The sequence below is a fragment of the Saccostrea echinata genome, unplaced genomic scaffold, assembly GCF_033153115.1.
Source record: "Saccostrea echinata isolate AGI-Se365-2 ecotype Australia unplaced genomic scaffold, CSIRO_AGI_Sech_v1 ptg000024l, whole genome shotgun sequence".
Lineage (NCBI taxonomy): Eukaryota > Metazoa > Mollusca > Bivalvia > Ostreida > Ostreidae > Saccostrea > Saccostrea echinata.
Window position 1 is genome coordinate 1,428,020 of NW_026889773.1, and position 23,890 is coordinate 1,451,909.

Below are 23,890 nucleotides of genomic sequence, written 5' to 3' on the forward strand. Positions count from 1 at the left end.
ACAGTAAAATCATTTTGTGCAACCTTTGCATAGATATTTGAACTTTCAAGAAAATGGTCAATGAACTTAATTTTGACATCACCGCTCTACGCATTCATTGAAATCAATATAACAAGGATTTCTCTGTCAAAAACGCGCTAATACTCAAGTTTTCGGGATTAAAACACACCCTTGTTAATTATTTTTTCGAATAGTTCAAAAGTACTATAACCTATAATGCCTAGTTGCCTACACACCTCAATCACTCATCGCCCTCCAATATTCATTTCCTGTTCAACCAGATAAATGGATTCATTAGCATATTCACAACATATCAGAATAATTAAATTGTTCCCTTTTTAATTCATCGTGATCTCATTCATAACAGAATTTGGATTTTTTTTATTTATTTCCATTTACACAAAATTAACAGAACAAAAAATCTCCATCAAGTGACAATGATGTTACAATTTCACTATCACACTGCAGAATTTTAAACATTCATGTCACAATAAATAAATATACAGGATTTCTACAAAGTATAAAATTATTACTGGCTTTGTGCAAGTCTGATAATCTTGGCATTTTTGTATAATGATAAATTCATCAAATACAAAAAAAAAATTGTCTTTTTTTCAAAATCAAAAGTATCACTTATGCATAAAACCCTCTCCTGAATGTCTTTCCACTGTGGATGACCAAGTGCATTAGCCATTTTGATGGTAATTTTGTAAAAGTTTGTAAAAATCACAACCATGGACTATAAAGTTGATCACCATCCTGCCAGCAGGAAGGTCCTAGTAATCTTCCTCACCAATTATGGCTATCACAGTTTTGTGGGGAGTTTTTGGGCTCTATGGGCAGACCCTGTTGTCTTTTTGACTGAAACAAGCCAATTCAACTCTGAAATTCAAAGAAAAAAAAAAGTCTTACAAACATGTATATTTTTCCAGACTTAATTAAAACAACTTAACATATATTTTTGTATAGCCAAATTCAAGGATGGTAATGATTTCTTACCATTTCTTCATCACTATCTGAGGACTCCTCAAATGTAACATTCTCCAGTGAACCTCCGAATTTCTGTAACTGTTGGACAATGTCATGATAACCTCGTCCATCTGCCAACATGATGGCGGTCAGACCACTATATGTCCTGGAATGAATGTTAATGGGGTACTGCAGTAAAAACTCCAGAAGTAAAACGTTTCCCATTTCTGCTGCATAATGGATAACAGTTTTCCCACTCTTACCATCCTGAAAAAGACAGAGATTAGACATACGTAATTAACACGAATCATCAATAATCCATTTTATTATTTACATTCCAAATCACAGGTGAACTTTATAATTAGTGTGAATGAATTATGAATAGATAAGACAGGTATTCAGTTGTCATCTGCCTCATAAATCACTCGGAGGAAAAATGCTTCTGATTGGCTGAAATGTTGCATTGTTTTTTCATACGGAATTAACACTGCTTTCTCACCTGTGTATTGAGGTTGGCTCCTGACAAAACCAATAGGCGAATGATTGGAAGGTGGGTGTGCTCTGCTGCCAAGTGCAAACAGGTCTGACCTGCAATAAAAAAAAATAGAGTTCAAGTAGTGAACAGGTAAATATGCTTAACAAAGTATAAATTCACTCATTAAATTTTTCACCAAAGACATTTTTATATATGCGTACCATCATAATTTCGTGCTTCCAAATCCTGGGTTCTACTTTGACTCAATAAAATCTGGACAATATCATCGAAACCTTCTCTGCAAGCGATGTGAAGAGGTGTGTCCCCTTTGGAATTCCTAGCCTCAATGTCAGCCCCTCCATCAATTAGAGCCTTCACCACCTGAGGAAGGCGTGTCATTACAGCCAGATGGAGGGGAGTCTGAAGCATGTTGTTTGGGAGATCTAGCCATTCCCTGTGAGGAGCCTGCTTTATGATATACAAAGCAATGGGGACCAGCAGATTTATGATTGCCATATGCAGCTGCCTGAAAAAAAGAAGATATCTCTTTAATAAAAATAGTTTACAATTTAACTTATTCTCTTAAATGACAAATAATTTACAATCTTTTCCAAGATATATTTTTTTAATAAACGTTATGCAATGATACTAAAAATAAATGTAGTTTTTTCGCGTGATTATCTACATGTTGACAACTGACCAAGATTTAGGTCAGCTTTGTGTCAACATGTTTATTCATAAACCAAATCGGGAAGTACGTCTGACTCATTTGCATAAAGCTAATTGTTGACCTCGCGGCGGGTTCACGTCACCATTCACTAACGGCGTGCGCATTAAAGGAAATTCCCAATCAAGAACAAAGGGCGTTAGATACGAACCCATTTTCATAAAGATATATCATGCAGCATTATGTAAAAATAAATAACTTACGAATCTCCATCAAGGTCTTGGTTGTAGAGTTCTAAAACTTCCTGGGATATTTGGCACTGAGGTTTTTGGCGATATGGCAACTCTGTTAGATCCGCCTCCACAAAACTTGAACTCGTGTAGCTTGTGTAACCATCATCTAAAGAACATTTTGTTTCCTCTGTTGTGCATTTTCTGCTTTCTAAAGTTAGGCTTTCTAACTTTTTTTCAAGTACACAAGTCTCTGGTACCCTCTCATGTAAAGATCCATAGGCACTTCCATAAGATTTTAGATCCACACCACTATCGCATACAGAATCCAACTTTTCGAATGCTGAATCATATGCACTTTTTTCCAAATAGTCATGAACACCTGCATATGGTGCACAATCCTCGACCAAATCTTCTACATCCAAATTTTCTGGATGGTCAAAGTTCCTGGTCGACATGTTGAATAACAATCTGGAAAATATGGCGAACTTACAAAAACAAGAAACGTTAGATCTATAACGATAAACCTCCGACGAAAACTGCGAGGTGATACTTCGTCTGGGTAAACACAAAGAAATGTTCGTTTGTTAACTTCTACTAGCGTCTGAAGCCTGTCAATCCAGTTTAAAAAGTAAAATACTACATTGCTGGGATTCCCAGATTTGTGACGTCACTGGAAATCCCCAACAAGTCACGTGCGTACTGCAGTTCGATAGAAACGAACACTAAACTTCTTACCTTAGGTTTTTTTAATGAATAAATTTAGCTAAAATATTCGAGACTGATAAAAAGTGTTATTTCTAGATATTGTTGCTTTTTCAAATGCAACTAGACAATATAATTTTTGAAAAATGAAAATTCTGGTTTAGATAATTCATAGAATTATCAATACAAAGTCAACCCGCCCTAAAAATCACAGATTTATATCATTAGCTTTCTTAAATTAAATGCAACAAATTTCTGTTGGAAATATCGATTGATGTCATCAGCACAATACAAAGTAAAAATAATAATAATACTAAAAATCGAGGAATAACCTTCTACCCCCCCCCCCCCGAGTGAAACCCCCATGGTTTCTACATTACACGGTTAAGGATTGCACTTTTGAAAGAAAAAAAACATCTTAAACAAAAATTGTCTTTATATACCGTGGGCAATAAAAGGTTGTGAATAATTTAGATTTCAAACATTGAAAGTGCAACTTCACAATATATGAATTTGAAAAATGAAAGTGATTATTGTCAGTTACCTGTAATGGGGTGCACTCTTCATAGATCAGCATATACGAATATGATCTCCGGCAGTTGATTAATTTATCAGAGCCTAAATGTTGCTCAGGATCTCTGATGTTGGTAGATTAAGCACTAGCATGCAAACTCTGAAAATTTAAATGATTATGAGTATATATAAATATCTCTATGGGTTTCTTCCTTATCACAAGACCGACACTTTAAAGCAAACTAATCATTGCATGCATCTTATTAAAACGTTCTAATTGTGGGGCCTGATCAATTCAAAATCCCATCCTATCCTTAATTTTGATATATATTTATCAAGAAGATATCCCTGAGAGAGAGAGAGAGAGAGAGAGAGAGAGATTTGCAATTGAAGAAAATATACAGCTCATTTGTAATTTCTCAATTCATGTTTGTTTGACTTATTAAGTCTTGTACATTGGTAATGGTTTGGGTCAGTTACATTTTTTAAAACATGGCATCCCCTTTTTAAAGTTTTTCAATTCATTTGATTGGTTTGTACATGGTTGAACATGGATCAAACTTATTTCTTTGTTTTATTTTGCTTGCTTGTTTTGTTTAGTTTTTAATTGTTAGATATTTTGATTCATGGGTGAAGATGAATTAAAAACTTGCAATATTACACAACTTATCCAGTGTCTTTAGAATTCTCCTTAGACTATTTGTCAATCAGCGAGAAAAGGAACTTCTGTCCATATACATGTATATAGTAAATAACGTTTAAAACTTTCTTTAAACCGTCATGCACTTTTACTCAACTTCAAAATTCATACAACTTGCTCCGCAGTAACAGATGGGCCCTACGTAAAGTTTCGTGAACTTTCTGCACCATGATTATCACATGATTCTAAAAATTTCATTTTATGTAATGTGTGTTACTACGTCTGTTGTGAATATTGCGATTCAAGAGAGACAACGATTGCGTTTTTCTAAGAATGATCAATGACCATTCCTTATGTTTCTATATTTAGATTTTCACATGCTGTCTGTTCGACATCCCTCCACAAAAAAAGAAGAAAAAAATAGATAGATAGATAGATAGATAGATAGATCATGTGACATTACATAAATTATGGATTTATCTCCAGTCTCTTCTAGACTGTTCTAGACTGAACTTAATTTCATAAATATATTTTGAAAACTTAGTGTTTCTAGTTTCTATGTTTGAAGATAATGTTTCTATATTTAAACCTTTGTCAATTTTTTCATGTATAATTCCGAATAAAGAGACAAGAAAATAGCTTGAAAATTCTTAAAATTTTGAACAAGAAAAAAAAAAAAAACCTATTAATAAACACACACTGTAGTCCCCCCTCCCCCCTCACCAAATATTCAAGGATTTATAATCAACGGGACGAAAAACTGATGTGTTTTTTTTTTTTAAATGATGGTGATGATGGGGTTCGGTTTAGATTGTTAGTATATCTTACTATACTGTATCACTAAAGCTTCATGTCTCCGGCACGGATCCAGGTTAAAATTAATAAAATGCACACTACTTAGAATGGTAAATAATATGTTTCATTATGAATTTAACCGTTAATAAAACACATTTGTAATATAATTTCTTTACAGAAATGAGGGATTGAGATTGAGGTGAAGTTACGTTGAACCTTTCTCTAACTTTTAGGTACATTTTTTTTTTCAAAGCTGGATTTTGCCAGTGTTCGATCGTATACAGCAACAAAAAGTGGGGGGGGGGGAGCAGGCAGCTCCCAAATGAAAATTTACATTGTTAAACTACATAAAAAAACTATTCTAAAAACGTGCTCCCCCCTCTCCGGCCCACTGGCGTACTACGGGCCCGACTCATGATTAACAAAAATGAATTGGAGTCAATAGGTGCAGTCTGTGATCGCTGTGTACATTGTTTATATGAAAAACATTGACCGTATTGTATTGTATTAATTATTACCAAGAATCATACAGTTCATAGGTTTAAAGTATATATACATATATACATAAATCAATTTGTACAATATTTATATAATCATTTCATTTTCATTTTTACATTAGATAAAGCAGAATCATAGTAAATAATCTTAGAAAGTATTCATTCTTAGTTCATAAAGCAGACAAAAACACAGTAATATAAATTTGATAATAGTAATGATGAGGATAATCTCATGAAATCAATGTGAATTGAACTTCTGCTCTTAATCTTGTACATTAATAAAGATATTTTCCTAGTTTACACAACTCTGTTACATTTTATGTCGACAACTATTGAACAAAATTAATGGTAGTGGGTTTTTTTTTTTGTAATATTTCTTTAGGGGGACTTTTTTCTAACACCGGAAAAAAGGACAAACCAGAATAAAATGATACTCGTCTTCAACCTATGACAATGAGCAAAATTTGCACAGTCTTTTGATTCTAAGAATATATATTACAAAATCTTACGGATTTGGGGGGGGGGGGGGTGTTTCTCTTGTTTGTTTGTTGTTTTTCGGCTGTTTCTGTTGTCCGCTATATTTCCCATAATATGCCCCACTCCAGAGCGTCTTTAATCCAAACCACACAAACATTCTCCCGTTCCAGAAGTACGTGCGCTATATCCCGTCATTTCGCTTATTCATAAGAAGAGGGTGAAAGGCATTCAGAATATTGAAGAATAATGATCCAATTTATTTTAAGCCTACTTATCCAAACGCGCGCCCAATAATTTAAGAAATATATTTTCAACAAAAAAAAATGCTGTTAAACACCTGTTAATTGCAAGAGCAGGGGCTGTTTTGAAAAAATAAATAGCAGGTTTATTCTTCATATTTTTATACAGAAAAAAAATCATAGAGGTATAAATATGTATATTTTACACTACCGCGTGACTTTCTGTTTATTGCTGTTCCTGGGGATTTTTTTCTGAAGTTTTCACACTCACAATACCATCGGCATGATATATCTGAATAATGCGGTTACAAACATCATATTTTTAGCTGTAAGCATATACAAGGTAAAATTGGATGAAAATTTATTCACAATTATACGTATAGTTTCATCTTATTTTACCCGATACTTACAAATTTATGACAAACTAAGGGTTGTATTATTGATAGAACGGACCCTTACTTAAATGTAAAATCCATGACTTTTTCTGCAGAGTGGCACTTTTAATCTGGTCTTATATAATAATACTTGAATCGATTTCAAATTATGCAGTATAAGGCTGATTATTTTAGCTTTATTTTGTTTTACATCTAAGGACAGATCACATATAACTTTAAAGCATTATTTAATAAGCACTCCTTTGAGTGAGTTGTTAACAGCTTCCCTGCTCTTATTATGAGTTTCTGTTTTACGAAACTTTACATAAAGCGCCATCCTGGAATCTGATATACTCTGCAGAAAAAGTCATGAATTTGACAATTAACTAACGCGAAAGTTTCGCGAAACTTCTTTTTACTTATGAAAATGCATGAGCACAATGGGCTTTAAACAAAAGGAAAAAAAACATAACATAAGAAACACACACACGTAATAAATTAATTTAAAAAAAATCAATAAATAAATTGATTTATTTTTTGCTTGTCAAGATTTTTTTTTTAGGTAATTAAAGTTATTAATTATTTTGTATTGTAACGTTCTTGGATATTTGAAACTTAATTAATCGGCATTCCTGAAACCATGAATTTTCCTCCAGAGGTATTTTACTTGGAATCTGGGTGGGTCAAAATGTTTCTTGCAAATTTGTTAAGTATACCGATTTCAATCACAGTAGAGATATGAACAAAGGGAGACAACTCGAGTACAGTACTTTACAGACCTTTCACAGTAATAGTAACAACATGTCGATATTAAGAGAAAAGAAAAGAAACTAACTAAAGAAGATGATGATGATTATAGCAGATGGGGATTACCAATAATAAATGCTTTAAAATATATATATATATATACATATATATAATTAGCAAACGTACAAAGATTTGTAACATGTATATTTGTACTAGAGTATTAATAATTTAATATTATTACTCTTTTGCATTTATTTGGTTCTTTTTAACATTATATAATTCACTATTTCTTATTTTAAAAATATTGATTAGAAAATTACCCAACTTGATAAGCAATATATCATTATCATTAGACATAATCCACAAAAATTTTTCTTTATTTGTTAAACAATAAAATTTTTTATTATTTTCAGCAATATTCTCAAAAAATTCATGTCTATCATGTTTATATAATGGACATTCAATCAGTGAGTGAATCTCATCTTCCACACAATTCATGTCGCACATTCTACAAATCCTTTCATTTCTTGCAAGGGTGGTTTGCTGTCCTTTTGTGTTTACATTTTTTTTTACAGTAATATGACCAAAGAGAGACAACTCGAGTAGATTGTTAAACATTGTCGTTCGTTCCTCTCATATGAGCTGGTGGTACTCCTACAAGAGCCTCATTTGAAGTCCCTATGCTCTTTATATCAGCGGTGCCAAGTCAAAAGTATCTCGCCGTGAACCTCTAGCAATCTGGAGTAAAGCAGATGGTAGAGAGTGCAAAATTCAGTAAATGAATCCATAAATCCCCTAAATCTGAAGTTAATTAATAACAAGTAGCTTTTTAAACAGTATAAGATATTCAAGAAAAACATTACAATTAAAAAATGAATTTAATTTTTGAAAATTCATGAGGACATGAATGCTCAAGTCGGCATATTTCATGAAGCGAAATATTTTCATGCGCTTTATAGAAAAAAATTATTTGAGGGGGAGGGCACCCCTCCACCCCGTGCTCCTCCCCCCACCCGGTTCCTACGAGCCTGGATTGAAAAAAAATCTGCATGTAAATATTAGCTTGGTGCATTGTTTTTTCAGAGGCAAATTAATTCAGTTTATAACATTATATCATAGTCAGATACGGATGTTTCATTATAGATCGCAGACACGTAATCCCGGGAGGGAGGGAGGTGGCTACCCCTATCATCTTTCTGAGTCGAGTCTCTTGCCATTGATTTTGTTTTTGAAACTTATTTTTAGCCCCCCCCCCCGAACTTTTTGTTAAACCCCTCTCTCTTTATTGTACCAAAAAAAAAAAAGGAATTTTACTGAAAAATGGAAGAAAGTGGCATCTATTCCTCCCTCCAATTAAAGAAAACAAAATTTTGAGGTCTTTTCCCCTTTTCTTTGTCAAATATGTCAAACATTATATCTCTTCCCGGAATATAAAAAAGATGCTATACGTTCCTGGGTCAAACCAATTATATGATTTCTACCACCAAGTAGGTGGTAAAATATGCTCAAAAATATTATGAAGTTTTGATTGTAAAGAAGGAAAGGTTTCGAAGGAGAGTCGGGAAAAGTCCATAATTTGGCAATAAACTTACAATTTTCTATTTCGTTGTTATTGCATGGGATTTTCCAGATAGTTTGCAGAGATCTTCCCGCAGTTGTGTTGAGACTGAGGAAGGGAGAGTCTGAAAACATTCTAACGTCTAAATTCTAGATGGTAGATTGTGACAGCTGCTTTTACACATCTTCTCACAGGTACTTTGGAGGAAAGTTACCATCTTGTAAATATAGAAACAAGTGCTGATGGAGGTTATACTTGAAGAGTAGAGCCATAACGTCATGGATAAAATCATAATATCTAAGTTCAGGAGACTGCAAGTAAGAAAAAAAAGCCAGTGAAGAAATATGTTTGGTAAGGGTTTAGGAGTCCAGCTCGCATATAAACGGCCAAAAATTGGAGTTTTCTTTTGTCAATTTCAGATGAAATAGGAAGAAGTCCAAGTAAGGATCCACTAATCAGGGACGTAGCATCGTTTTTGAAGGGGGGGGGGGGGGCAGCCAGACAAAAAAAATTCAACTTATACCTGAAAAAACTTGACAAGCAAAAAAAAAAAAAAAAAGAAAAGAAAAAAAGAAAGAAAAATAAAAGTACGAAAGCCCATTGAGCTCATTTTCGTAGGTAAAAAAAATATATTTTTCGCGTTATAAACTTTCGCGAATAAACGCGTTATAAACTTTCGCAAATAAACGCGTAACTTTCGCGAATAAACGCGAAACTTTCGCGAATAAACGTGAAACTTTCGCGTTATTACGCGAAATGATATATTTATAGTCATGTTACTCAGGAACCTGTGATCTTGACTGACAGATAAAAACATGAACGCAGAGGGGGACTTCTATGGATTTATAAATGACATTTCTTCAGAAGATGTAAATGAAAATTGATGCGAGAATTGGATAGATTAGTGTTGATTTTGCATTTAATCTCAAAACCTTACTAATTAATTAAATGAATATTCCTTTAAAGATTTTCTTGTTTTTCACTTGTTGAATCCAAGAAATTCTTTAGACTAATTTTTTTCTCAGGAAGATCTCCACTCGTTGCTTTCTTTGAATAAATTGTCAATGTTTTCGTAAGTAATGGTATGACCAAGTGGTGCAACCTTAAAATACAATTTTTTATTTCTACAGTGAGTCTATTGGAGATGAATCATTTGATACGAATATTTGTCATCCAATTTTCACATTAGGTTACTCATGTGATGTGACACAACTGTTCCGTGAAATATACAGATTTACCTCATTGTTGTCAATTTTCTGAGATCTTTATTTCAAATTCTATAGAGAGTGTTCAATCTAATTAAAATTAGACTTGTATTTTCGCTCCTCTACTATACGCTTCAACACTTGTATTGAACAGCATTGAAAAAGACAAAATGTGACGACAAAAAGATTAAGAAAGAAGAGAGACACATTCAATGGCGAGAAAACAAAAAATTTCAGCTTGTGATAATCCAAGTTCAAAATAGTCTTTCGTTTTTCATTGTAATGAATAAACTAGATCATTAAAAAGTAAAACAAACTGTAGACTTTGCAAATGTCTCTGTTTTACAGGGATAGTTTCGCGTTATAACGCGAAAGTTACGCGTTTATTCGCGAAAGTTTCACGTTTATTTGCAAAAGTTACGCGTTTATTCGCGACAGTTTCGCGTTTATTTGCGAAAGTTTCGCGTTTATTCGCGAAATTTTCGCGTTATAACGCGAAAAATATATTTTTGTTTACCTACGAAAATGAGCTCAATGGGCTTTCGTAGAAAAGAAAAGAAAAAGAAAAAAAGGAAAATTGTCCCAACTCGAAAATCCTATTTCGTTGGGGGGGGGGGGGGTTAGGTTTCGACTTATTTCAGTACCAAATTTTCTTCATATACTACTACATTATACCCTTATTTTACTATGCTACAACAAAAAGTGGAGGGGGAGGCATCCGTCCTTTCAATGAACATTTTCGATAGAAAAAAAAATTGTTTGGAAAAAACAACTTTCCTGCACGCATTGGCAATTTTTTCGATAATAGTGAGTTTGGATTGGAGACTGAAGAATTCCTAGATGGTTGTACGTTTTAGGTAGGTAGACAGGGTCTGTACCAAGAAACCACAATTAATGAAGAATCATCATTCTTGGTAGATGTGGGGGAAAATCGAAGGACACTTTATTTATCTGCGTTGTATTTGAATTATAGAAAAGTCAAAGGCTGTGGTAAGAATTTTTTGGATGGCTGTCGGATATAACGCAATGCAGGAAATGACATGCACAAGAGCTAGACTGTATCAAACAATGATATCCATATTGGGACACTGACTTTGAATTTCGTGCTTGCACTTCGGATTTTAAGGCCTCGGGTACCAGGCTAGTGAGACAGTTATTTATACTGGATACGTTACACCCTCGATATGTCGGTCTATTATATAACAGTTTGTCGGGATGCTCTTAACAACTCGAAAATTATCGAATTATCGATAATGGGCAAGACCTAGGAAACTTAGCCTTCGGCGTCGGGCAACAGTTTCCCAGGTCTTCCCCATTACCTCGGGACAACAGTTTGATTGTTCCCCTCGTAGTCATCAAATTATACTGTTTTGAGGTCAATACGATGATTAAGCCACATGAGGAGAACAATGTTCACCGAACCCGAAAGGTTTAAAGGTGGCTAAATCATCGTATTCATGAAAACAGCAATAATTGTTTTATTGTATGATTCAATGATTTAATGATACAAACTCGTTAAGCAATCCATATCATCTTACTTGTTTACATTTGCTGAAGAGAAGCAGGGTAAAAAACATAATAAGTTGTATTAATTTATAAATGTCAGGAACGTAGGATCGATTTTGATGGGGGGGGGGGGGGATTAAAAGAATAAAAATGACAACTAACTGACAAAAAAAAATCTTTGACTAGTCCCCCAAAAGTAGAATTCTCCAAACTCCATATTTTATTTCTTGAGTGGTGTTTGGAGTGGGAGGTTAGGGTTAGGGAGGTTAAAGGGGGACCAGCCTTACAAAGAACATTTTCATCTAAATTAATAGATAATTTTTTTTCAGAAAAAAGTGTGGGGAGGGGCAGGCTCCCTGCAGCCCTCCCGGATTCTATCAAGTGCCTGAATGTATTTACAACATGCTCACCTAAGTGGAAGTTAGGTACGTGCTAGTGAAATAACGTTCCAGAACTATTTGTATCAATTTGGAAGTTCTCAATCTATATTTTGTCCAATGTAGAGAAAATATATCTTATGTTCACCTGAGGGTCACGTGCAGGTGAACATAGCGTAGTATTTTTAGGTCACCTGAGTCACTTAGGTGACCAATTGCTTTCCGTTTTCGTCCGTCGTCGTGCGTTATGCGTTAACATTTGAACATTTTCAGCTATTTCTCTGCAACCGCTGAACCAATTTCAACCAATTTTGGCATAGAACATTTCAGAATAAAGAGGAACAAAAATTTTGAGTTTCATGGACCGGGCTTTAGGGGTGGGGCCAAAACCATCAAAATGAGTACAATCTTTAAAAATCTTCTTCTTTACTCCTGGACATCAAGCAGTCGATCTGTTGGCATGATTATAATGAGCATTAAGTCCTCTTCCAAAATTTTGCTATTCACCTACGATAGTTAATCACGGTAAATAATGTAATTGAAAAGGTCAATTTAATAACAGAATTATACAAGAATTTTTATAATATTTAAAATACAAAAAGTATTTTCATAGTTTTTAATGGTCAGGAAGACTTTCAAATAATAGATAAATGAAACTGGGACAAAAATACCTTATCTTTGTACCTTAAATAATCTTCAAAGACTAAGAGACTGTGAGGGGGGGGGGGGGCTGAAATGTGTTAAATAGTGCTATAGAACTATTGTTTTGTATAGTCCACATGGAAATAGTGACAAAGGGGAAATACAGGCAAATAAATAGATCAACTTTAAGATTTGTTACTGACACTGACACTGTTACTGAACTGCCATTCAGTTAATATTGAAAGTTTACTGAAAGGTGACTGAATGGCGTAGCTCTGCCATTCAGTCGCCTTTCCAGACCTTTCAGTCACCATTCAGTTAACTGAAAGGTGCAGCTTCTACCTGTGTGAGTACTAAATTAATGTTTTGCTGGTCCCTGATCATCATATTTCTCTTGCTTTTGGGAAATATAGCTTCATTTATGTCAGCTTATTTTGTTTTAATCTATGGATCGTTACATTATACTCAGGTGACCATTAAGGTCCTTGGGCCTCTTGTTTCTACAGTGTAGGATCTCAGCCAATAATGCAGAGAACTTTTTTAAAAGGGTATTTATATATTTTGAGATATCTTGCAAAGAGCGGTGACGTTCCGGTCGTGGGACGGGCTAAAGGAATTATTCAATCATTATGTTAATAGTTACAATATCTCACATGTACGATGTCAGATGTTGGTGTTATAGTACGTTAAAAATTTACCGACATTAAAATCAGATTCGCTCAAAAGATGTTAAATTAATAATCTTTCTTGAATTATCTTGCACATTGTCATACTTTTCTTACATCCTGACATAAATTATCTTCAGTGTCGGGGCAGAACAATATAACACACTAGCGGACAGGATAAATTTACGGAATTTTCATTGTTGAATTCACTTCACTTTTATTATTTAATTTAAACCAGGACGTACATACATCCGGTAATTTTCACAAAAAGGGTTCTTTATCGTGCGAAGAATTACTAGGTCTTTTTTCCTAGTCTTCTCAATTATTTTAAATCTTTTAAACTTTTTAAATCTTTTGAAATAAAGTAAAATCTTTTTACTCGATATAAACATATTTTATCCTCAGTTTTAAAACAAATAGTAAATATTTTATTTACTTGAATTTTTAAAAATTATCAATTTTTTTTATTCAGCAGTTAATTAACATAATAAAAAATATTTTGAACTTTAACGATAGATAACTCAGACTAGCTGATAGAAGGGTTTAAATCACATATGACGTTTTCTTTTCATATTGCCGGCATAAAAAAAAATGATGAGGTGAAAATGTCCTAACATCCATATATTTATGAAGTATTAGTCCTAACAATAGTCATAATGTTGATGACGGTAGGTCTACACGTAAAAAAAAAGAAGTTAACCCTGGTTCTCTGCCCTTATTGGGAACCTGATAAAATGAAAGTAGAAAATAAACATTAACCACGCGCGTCTTGTCTACCCCGATTTTCTTTCACTTTCAGTCAATGTCTCAAATGAAATGGCAAGGCGATTATGAAGTAAAAGTTATTTATCCATGTAGAACTGCTAAATTATTAATAATTCTTATAGTTTTAAATGCGTTTATTTGTTGTATGTCCTCCAAAGTGAGATTTAGCGAACAGGAAATAGAATGGGTAAGCAGGTTAAAAACTAGTTATTTTTTTAAATTATGAACTCATTATGTATTCATACATTTTTTAACAGTATTTATTTTAATATCAGATTCTTGCCTCTCATATTGGTGTTGCAACCCTGACTTGTCTGTTGGTATTCAAATTTGAAACTAAATCAGGTAAGGTTTTGTTTTCGTAAAATTCTCAGATCAAAATATACTGATATACCATCCATATCTTTATTGTGTATGTTTAATATTTTGAAAAGTAACGTTGAGCAACGTATCCTAGGAAATCTATACATGTGTATAATGAATTTTCACAGAGAGCATGTTAGTGGTGCCAGCAGTTGGAATCAATGTTTCTAGTGTCAACAGATTGGGACAAGTAAATACAGAGTTCTTTCCAAGGCAGCTTGTTCAAGACGTAGTAATTGTGGAAGCTATAATCATGGTAAAATTTTGTTTCTGTATCTTTTCAGGGGCAGTAATGTAATAAACTGGGTTCATATAGCCTAGCTAGGGTGTTTTCCTGGAGAACAACCTGACAACATCAAACAGATATAAAAGTGGGTTCATATAGCTGTGGGTGTTTTACCGTAGAAAAGACTAAACTTATGCCAAAGCTTCCTGAGGCAATATAGATTCTAAATTATTCAAATCATGCCCCTGAGAGTAGGGTGGGCCACAATAGGGAATCAAAATTTTACAGTAAAACTGCTTGTATATCAGAGAGCACTGTTAGAGTTTGGGAGGGGGTGAAAGAGGGGGGGTTAATCTTGATCTTCTCCATCATACTTTTTACCTTCCTGAACATATTCATATTGACAGGAACTTAATTCTCTAAAGAAATATAAAAAAAATTATTTGTTGAATGATTTCATTATTATTGCATTATTTCCTGTTTACAGCAAAAGTTTTCCACATATCTTGCAATTCTTTATCAAGACCCTACTTCAGGTCAGAAGAAAATAAAGCCAATGTTCTTGGTAAGCAGAATATTTTAAATTAAAACTATGAAGCTAACTATGAAGTAAACTAGAACTAAATCAAATTAATGCACATTTCTTAGCTTTTGAAATTTCATTTATTTATTTATGTCATTTACAGGGTGTTTCAACAAACATGTCCCAAATTTTGATGCCTATATTTTTCACACAATAATAAAATATTTACAAAACTGTAACTTTATTTTATAGCATATTTTCTGGCAATATAATTGTGATATAAATAATATAAAATAACTTCATTATATTTTTCCTACTGAAGTGTTGATTACGTCTTCAAAAATCAGGTTGTCAGGTTTTTTCCCCCTCCAAAAAGGGATCTATGGATGTTTTGAACTAATCAACACAAACAGAAAATCTCCAAAATCACCAATACTAGTGCATAAGATTTTGAAAAGAGAAGTACATGTACTCATATGAATACCATCTTTCTAAGAAACAGACTTTTCAAATGATGTCAAAAAATATGCAATACAGGACATCAAAGACAAAATGAGGATGCTGACTTAAAACCATTGCAGCTCTTTCGAACACATAAAAAATGACATTAAATTTTGAAAACTGCTGCTGAAGTTCAAACTTTAAAAAAAACTGTCTTAAAGAATAATTGATTTGGCATCACTTCAACTTTCATATTGATAAAATTGTTTGATTATGTGGTTTACATTTTTGCAAAAATTTTCTTAGATTAATACTGTCTAACTTTATATTGAAACTGCAAAGTTTGGACATGTTTGCTGAAACACCCTGTATGTGAAAACTCAGATAGACAGTATATTGAGGGCCCTGTATGATCATGTTCCCATGGGATATATACATTTATGGAATACAACTTACTCTCAGTATCTATTTTTTAATACCCGAAATACAGGAAAACACGCCTATAACAAAGTGCCAGGGACAGGCAATTTTGCTTCCTTATAAATGTAAATTGTTTTACATGTATCTGTTAAGTTCACTATATATTTTAAAGCCACAGAAAATAAAAATTACCTCTAAATGTCAGTTCATTTTAAGCATGTTCACTATAAGCTTGTTTTACTGTACATGCACAGGTAATTTAAAGTGTAATTTCACAATCTTCATTACTGGGGTTATTTTAAGAATGCAGGGGTAATTCAATCAAATGTTTACATAGTTTACTTATTTACCAGTCTATCTTTAAAATATAAACACTGAATAGAATATGTATCACTTCTATTTACTTTGTATATATGTACCATATATGAAAAACATACCTATAAATTTTAATCTCAACAAACAACAAAGTTTCTATACATATACAATCTCTGGACAGGTAAATTTAGGAGCTAGTGTTTAACAGTGGTAAAACTGTCTTAAGATACATGTATTTTTTCCATTGGTAAAAATATCCACCTAGAAATTTTATATAAAGAAGGGTATACGGTCTTATTAATCAAATATTTAAACAAAAAATGTATAGAAAGCACCCACAAAACATCACATGTGATTTCAGAGATGTATATTCTCTATTTTTCAGTTTAAATACCATTTTTGCAAGCTGAGATAGAGTGATACTTTTTTATATTGTAGAAATCCAGATTAAAAATAGAGGAATTGAAATCCATATACCAGAAAGTACAGGAGAATCTCAAGTTTGTGTCGGAAAAGAGGAGTTGACCAAGACTGTTATAGGAATTTTAAAGTGAACAACACATAGCTCAACAATAATTTTTGCTATTTTTATGCCCCTGTAATAGAAGATTCCAGGGCATATAGTTTTTGGTCTGTCTGATTGTCTGCTAAAATTTGACCTTGCCCATGTAAATTTTGATTGGTTGGAGCTATGGCTTTCATGTTTCACATGTGTATTCCTCGTGACAAGAGCTTTCCTTATGTACCAATATTTTTTATCTCTTGACCTTAGAGTTTGACTTGCATTTGAGAATTTTTACCTACCCTAGCTGTCATACGGGAGTATTAGTGTTACACAAACACATCTTGTTATTATTGCAATTGAACAATACAATATATACTAGTCTATTCTTTTACTATTTAGTCTGTTTTTCTTTTTCATCTAATTGCCAATATGTTCTCCCACCTCTTTTGTAATTTTATATGTATATTTCTTTATTTATTATAATAAATATATTTTGTACACTGAATTGTATTTAATTAGATGTTACTATAGATATTACATTTATAAACGGTTAAAATTTGGCTGTCAGAAACACTAATATGTAGAATATACCATGGATATGACAAATTGAGTCTAATGCAGGGCCGTCACCAGGTTTCTGGAAAAGGGGGTGTGGGGGAGGATCTGGGATGGATTACCCTCTCCGCTGAGTCGGAATAAATGGGTACAATTTTGATGGGTTCTGGTGACAGGCCCTCAATTGTTTCACACAGTATTGCTACATGTAGTTTTAATAAATACTACAATTCAATATTCTGTGAATTGTATTATTGAACAGTAGTAAACTAGCACACTGTATGAAACAAGCATCTGTTGTTGTGGTGCATTCTTGAAGTCAAAATAATATTTTCAAGTTTTCTTTTTTTAAGAGGGTGCAAACCCCCTACCCCCACCACCTCTTGTTCTGATGGACTTGCTGTGGACTTGACTCTATCATGAATACCAGGTTAAACTTTGATATGTCAAACACTTATAAGACATCTGCATCCTCACATTACATACATCAAGGGTCATGAGGTAGGTAGGTAGGTTGTATGCATTATAACCAATACTTTGTTGTTGTTTTTTTTTTTTTGTTCTTGTTTCTATAGTGTTCTGCAAATAAAAACATTCTGTATGAACAGGCAACCCCATACCATGCTTATATATTGCTTTCTTTGTTTAAGCCCATTGTAAAGGGAAGGGGGTGCCCCTGTAATTTCGCAAGTATATACTTTATAATAGAAAACAAGGCTAATATAGTTTTTGTCTCCTTCCGGTCAGTATTTTTAATACACACATTTTATGTGTTTGTTCATAAAAAAGGACGTCAGATTGCAGCTCTCCAACTTGATATAAACACGGATTGTTAATGAAATTCATAAGAAAACCTTTGGATATTAAGGATGAAAAATTCGAAGTTGAAGTAAGGGAAATTCAGGTGTTAATTGAAAATCAAGAAAAAAGATTCTCGTTAATCATTTGACATATTCGAGAGCTGTCGCATGAACAAAAAACGCTCTGTCAGCACACTGCTCAACGCGTTATCGGCTATTCGGTTGTTATCGGGCATTCGGTGGATAACAACTTTTGACAGGTTAGTAAATTGTTGCAAATAAACATTGTAATAATAGAAACAGAGAATGTTGATTGTGCTTTTTGTGAACAAGAATGAATACAGATACAAAATAAAGCCCCAAGATGTCTTATTATAGTATTTGTGAGTCTTGGGAAGACTTTAAAAGTCAAATTTGTTATATTTTGCAAGTTTTTGTCCGATTGGCATTGCTGCATATAGCCTCTTTCTTCAAAATCCTTATATTTACCTAACATTAGTTATTGTCCACAATGTGACATCGTCAGAATCTCGCAAAGATGGAATTAAAGGGTAAAAATTCCCGTTTTTTTAACTATTAGGATGTTATCGGAAATACGGTTGAATGGTTCACCTTGTTATCGGAAATTTCGGTTTTTGTTATCGGAAACCAGGCCCGTAGGAAGCAATTTCAGTTTGGGGGGGCACAGCCAAACATTTTTCAGTTGACAGTTGAGGGGGCACTACCAAAAATTTTCTGACAAGCAAAAAAAAAAAAAAAAAAAAAAAAAAAGGTCATCAGGCGGTTTTATTGAGGGGGCACATGCTTATAGTATCTATGTTTACTATAGTAATCTATATATCGGCAAAATTATTGGGGGGGCACGGCCCCCCCGTGCCCCCCCCGGTTCCTACGGCCATGGAAACAAAGGTTGTCATATTTTAGGAAAATGTGAAGAAACAACAGACAACTTCATTAAATCTAATTATTTAAAATGGCAGGCACACAATTCGAATTTTTGGCTATCATTTGTCTCTTTTAAGAATACTTAACTTAAAAAAAAAAGAGTGTTTTTGGCATTTCTCATGATCACTGAAATGTACATGATCTTGACCTGTTCGAAAATATGATTTAAGTTTTAAAACCTCTGAATTATAAATCTCTTTTGTAACCAAAATACAGATTCCAGATTTAATTATTGCGATTCTTACATTGCATTATTCGCAGTATAAAAGACTCGCAATAATTGCTGAATTCACAGTAATTTATTCTTAGTTTTCTGTGATTGCCTTTCACAGTTACGCACTGTTCTTCGCTTTTGTCTCTGTTTTGCTTGTTTCGTCTTTATTCGTTGACTTTGCATTTTTGATGTACCCTTAACCGCCTTTTGTTAGAACTAAGTACATACATGTTTTAGTTCGGTATCAAGCAATTAAAGAATCTAAACTCAAGGGTGATTTAATGAATTTCCTAAAAGGGTGTTAAGCCAAATATGACCTAGAATTCTAACCTTTGAGGGAAAAAAAAGAGATTGACTTTACTAGTTTTCAAAAAGCGTTACTGACGGAAGGAAATTATGAAGATAACGAACAGTAATAAAGCTCAAAAGTCTATTGAAACAATATAAATTTGGAACAGAGAAAACACGGACCTCTAAAAACAGCAGAGGTTGGTTTAGTGGCCAAGAAGGAATAAACACCCCCTGTCGATCGGTCACACCCACAGTGTGCTCTGTATCATTATCGGCCAAATGAAAAACCCGTAGATAATTCAATGTGTAGCTAGGTGGAGTTCATGCCTGGAGCTGGAGAGGAGGGGGGGGGGGGGGGCGTCGGGGAGGTTCGAACCTCACCTGGAATTTGCAGAGTTATTGAATTTTTATACTCAAGCAAATAAAAAAAACCCTTGGCACCCCCCCCCCCCCCTTCATTGAAAACGCGGATCACTGTTTGTAAAAAAAAAGTTAAACATATTAAGAAGTGAAGTGAATCGATCCCCCCCCTCAAGTATTTTTCACGTTTGGGAAATTTAACGTTTTTTTTAAATTTAATTTATAAAGAAATATTTCTTTGCGATATGCACCTCATTCTATTTCCTCTATTTTAAACCTTAAAATCAAATGGTTTGACAAAAACAATGTTATTGCTCTATATTGGACATAAAAACATTTAGCCTTCTAGGCTCATTTGGGCACTTGAAGTGACGATGTTTTTCAAAAATGACGTACTAGTATTAGATCGGAAGACGTGACTAACTAAAGCAACTATAGATTTGTTATATACATGTCATATATATAATGTTTAATGGAGAACAGAAAAATGATTGAACAGATAGGGAGTTAAATTATAAAATCATAATTATAATAATTATTCTTATTTATATACATGTGCGAGTATCAAAACAAAATAACAATGGAAAATCTGGAAAATTAAAAAAAAAATACTTAAGGTAATCCGATCCTCGGCAGTTATGTAATTGAAAATTCTCACAAATATATCTCTGAATTCACAAATTAATGTATATTTACCCACTGTATTTCTTCAAAGTTAATCATTATAGTTTATCATATTACATAGGGAAAATAATCAAAATCTCCAATATATTCAGAAGACGAATAGAAACATCAACTATGCATTTTCTAATTGAAAACTGATCAACAAATATATTTTAAGTTAAAAAATAATAGGTATCCAGGCATTTAGGGAAAATTGCATGTTTTTTTAAAAAATACTTTTTTGGTTTTACATGTATAGGTTTTCTATTTCTTCCAAAATTTATATAATACATAGTGTAAAAAGCTTGTGCTATCATTTGCAAGACATCACAAATCACTTCCAATTTCATATTATGCTAAAAAGCATTGGTGTTTAAGGTTAAAGTCAAGAAAATCCTCTTCATCTAAAACTGTATTTATTTTTTACTTGTATAAGGAACAAATGTCAACTTTTTACAAGACCCTTTCTAAGACTTCAAAAACCTCAAGTCATATTAAGATGCATAAAATGGAAATTGTTGCATGAATAGTTTTCAATTTCAAGCTTCATGTTGAGACTTTTTAAATTAAATAATAATTTTAAGAGTTATCCTTCATGGCTGAGGATTGCATATCCTTAAAACACATTACGTCTGCATTTTCAAGCATTGACGGATCATAAATTACTTTTTTTCCCAATCTATTTCTAAAGCTGAAAGAAACTTTTTAACCTGAGTTTCCGATAACGTACACCCGTAAAAACCGAATTATCCGGCAACATCAACCTTGTTGACGATAACATGTTTTAACCTAACGAGACATTTTAGATGCCTGTTAACTAACCCTTCATTTGGATTTTTGATCTCAGTCTGCTTATCTACAGGTATATGATTGTCCATAGAATAAATAAACCGTTTTGTTTTATAGAATAATCTGATTTTGACTTCTACAAAAGCTAAAATGTGATGAAATATTCCGAAATTTTGATAAAATATCATTTGAAAAAGCTGCATATCTTTAGAAAGAGAGTGATTTGGTTTGTTCTTTTTGCTGCTGAAAGTATAATCATTTATCTGCCTAAGATCACAAACTTTGTTTGCTGAAGTACGCAATTATCATTGAGTTAAGAAATTTAATATCACCTATGTTTTCTAAACTTTGCTTTCCTTGCACCGAATGCCCGATAACAACTGAATAGCCGATAACGCGTTAAGCAGTGTGGTCAGGGTCAATAACTCTTCATCTGTGGATGCAGTGCAGCTGAACTTTATTCTAGTTGAGCAAAGAACACAGCAAAGATGGTATATCCTGCTAAAATAGGTGTGATATTTTAAGATATTTATATAAGTATATATTCATATTTGTGGAATTCATGTCAAGAACTTGATTTCTTGTTGGATCGAATATTTACAGAGTTCTGTAAAAACATTTCGTATTTTGGGATACATGTGCACTGTAATTTATGTGAATGACCTTATTGGCAGAAATTTTGTCTTTGTATATAACAAAGCCCATTTAATTCTGTAAATCAGATTCAATATACATGTAATTTAAAATGTTGAGATCACCTTGGTGTTCAATAATTTATTTACATGGCACAACTTATGCTGGCTCCGCCCATCGGTGTAGCTCTAGTTTTTGTACACTTTACTTCAAAGGAAAAACACCGCCTGTACGAAATGTTCCGCCCGGAATATAGGTGGAATAGAGGCGTACTTGGAGGAGGGATTCCGGGCGTCAGTTTGTCTCAATACATATATGGTGATATACAGGTTCCGGGCGTATTTTTTTTTACCCAAAAGGAAACCAAGTGGAATTGAGCAGGAATTTGAGGCGAAAAATGCAAATGAGCTACGCCCGGAAAAATAAATGACGCCCGGAAAAAAAAATTACGCCTGGAAACTAAAATGACGCCTGAAGCATGTGAAGCAGAATTACACCTGGAAAGTCCTTATTATTATATAATACTATGTGACCTAAAAACCTATATAACCAAGGAAAACATTTAGGTTATGATTTACAATGTTAAAGTTAAAAATTTAGCCTTTTGAACTGGAAGAAAACATAATGACAGGTCATTAACCAGTTGTTAACATGGTATAGAAATATAATTTATAAAAGCCGTTTCAATTTTTTGTATAAGGGACACTGTCAAACACCACCATGAGTGTAAAATAATGTTTAAGAATTCAATAAACTTTTTATAGTATACATTTTATCACTTCAATAATCATGACACTTAAACAAATTACTTAATACAGTTCTTCATTTATTCAGTATTTTACAGTTCGAATGCCTCTATCAGAATAACTCAAAATATCTAAAGTAAAGAGTCAATAAGTTATAACTTATGATCATTGTACATAATCATAATCAAAGAATCTACTCAAGTTGATACCAGATATTAATTATCACACCTACCAGCAGATACTGTGTCATCCAGAACAAGTGTAAAAGCCTTAACATTGATATATCTGTATTTCCTATTTCAGTCACACTAAACTCCCTCCTTCCTAATCAAATTCAAACTTAACCTCCTATCTGAAATGACCCTTAATTGATAATTAAATTGACCAATCAGACGCTTTTACTCCTCCTGAAAGTTCCAGGCGTAATTTTTGTTTCCATTTTCTTGCCATTTTAATCTGAACTTGCCAATTGACGCGACGCCCGGAAAGTAGAAATGACGCCTTATACTCAGGCGTAACTATTCAAAAATTCTGTCTCCGCCTCAAGTACGCCCGGAATTTGCCAATTCCTGCTAGATTCTACCCATATTACAGGCACAGCCATATGATACATATTGAATATTTATTATAGAGTATCCTGATTTATTTGGACGAAGGGACAGAGACTCGTGCTTCGCACTTGTCACCGCCCTTCGTCCAAATAAATCAGGATACACCATAATAAATATACACTCTCTAGACTTTTAGTAGTTTATATATTTTATTATAGACAGTATTTATTATAGCTACATAATAAAGTAAACATATTGCATTCTATATCGATATCAAGATTTTGTAAAAACATATATTTCACTTAGCTTATTATATTCAAGAAAAATGAATTTGTTTCAATATGTTGTTATATGAAAGAGAATTGAACGTTTAGTAAGTGAACAAATTGGAAAAATGTCAGAAACAAATTCGAACGGCTTGTCTAGATTATCTAGACATTTGTGAAATCGTCAACCATTGGAGAGCTTTGACCAATAAACAGAAACCAGACAACTCCTATTAAA

General features: G+C 33.2%; 2 protein-coding genes across 2 annotated transcripts; one reads left to right on the top strand and one right to left on the bottom strand.

Moving 5' to 3' along the window:
* Window positions 1–369: 369 nt before the first annotated feature.
* Window positions 370–2,979, bottom strand: LOC133191694 (NF-kappa-B inhibitor alpha-like). Its single transcript, XM_061327430.1, has 5 exons — window positions 2,375–2,979; window positions 1,666–1,970; window positions 1,469–1,557; window positions 1,000–1,236; window positions 370–882 (listed from the first exon to the last, which is right to left on the bottom strand). The coding sequence occupies exons 1-5, from the start codon at window positions 2,797–2,799 to the stop codon at window positions 877–879; spliced, it is 1,062 nt and encodes a 353-aa protein (XP_061183414.1). The 5' UTR covers window positions 2,800–2,979; the 3' UTR covers window positions 370–876.
* An 11,069-nt stretch (window positions 2,980–14,048) lies between these two features.
* Window positions 14,049–17,344, top strand: LOC133191799 (phosphatidylinositol N-acetylglucosaminyltransferase subunit H-like). Its single transcript, XM_061327534.1, has 5 exons — window positions 14,049–14,233; window positions 14,322–14,391; window positions 14,538–14,665; window positions 15,123–15,200; window positions 16,773–17,344. Exons 1-5 carry the CDS (start codon window positions 14,084–14,086, stop codon window positions 16,857–16,859), a joined length of 513 nt encoding a protein of 170 aa, XP_061183518.1. The 5' UTR covers window positions 14,049–14,083; the 3' UTR covers window positions 16,860–17,344.
* The last annotated feature ends 6,546 nt before the right edge of the window (window positions 17,345–23,890 follow it).

Bases quoted from the DNA above. Each gene is read 5' to 3' on its own strand.
- LOC133191694 (XM_061327430.1), bottom strand. From the start codon at position 2,799: ATGTCGACCAGGAACTTTGACCATCCAGAAAATTTGGATGTAGAAGAT. The intron at 1,971-2,374 runs GTAAGTTATTTA...TCTTTTTTTCAG, and splicing joins CAAGACCTTGATGGAGATTC to GCAGCTGCATATGGCAATCA. The intron at 1,558-1,665 runs GTACGCATATAT...TTTTTATTGCAG, and splicing joins GGAAGCACGAAATTATGATG to GTCAGACCTGTTTGCACTTG.
- LOC133191799 (XM_061327534.1), top strand. From the start codon at position 14,084: ATGTCTCAAATGAAATGGCAAGGCGATTATGAAGTAAAAGTTATTTAT. The intron at 14,392-14,537 runs GTAAGGTTTTGT...GAATTTTCACAG, and splicing joins CAAATTTGAAACTAAATCAG to AGAGCATGTTAGTGGTGCCA. The intron at 15,201-16,772 runs GTAAGCAGAATA...TTTATATTGTAG, and splicing joins AAATAAAGCCAATGTTCTTG to AAATCCAGATTAAAAATAGA.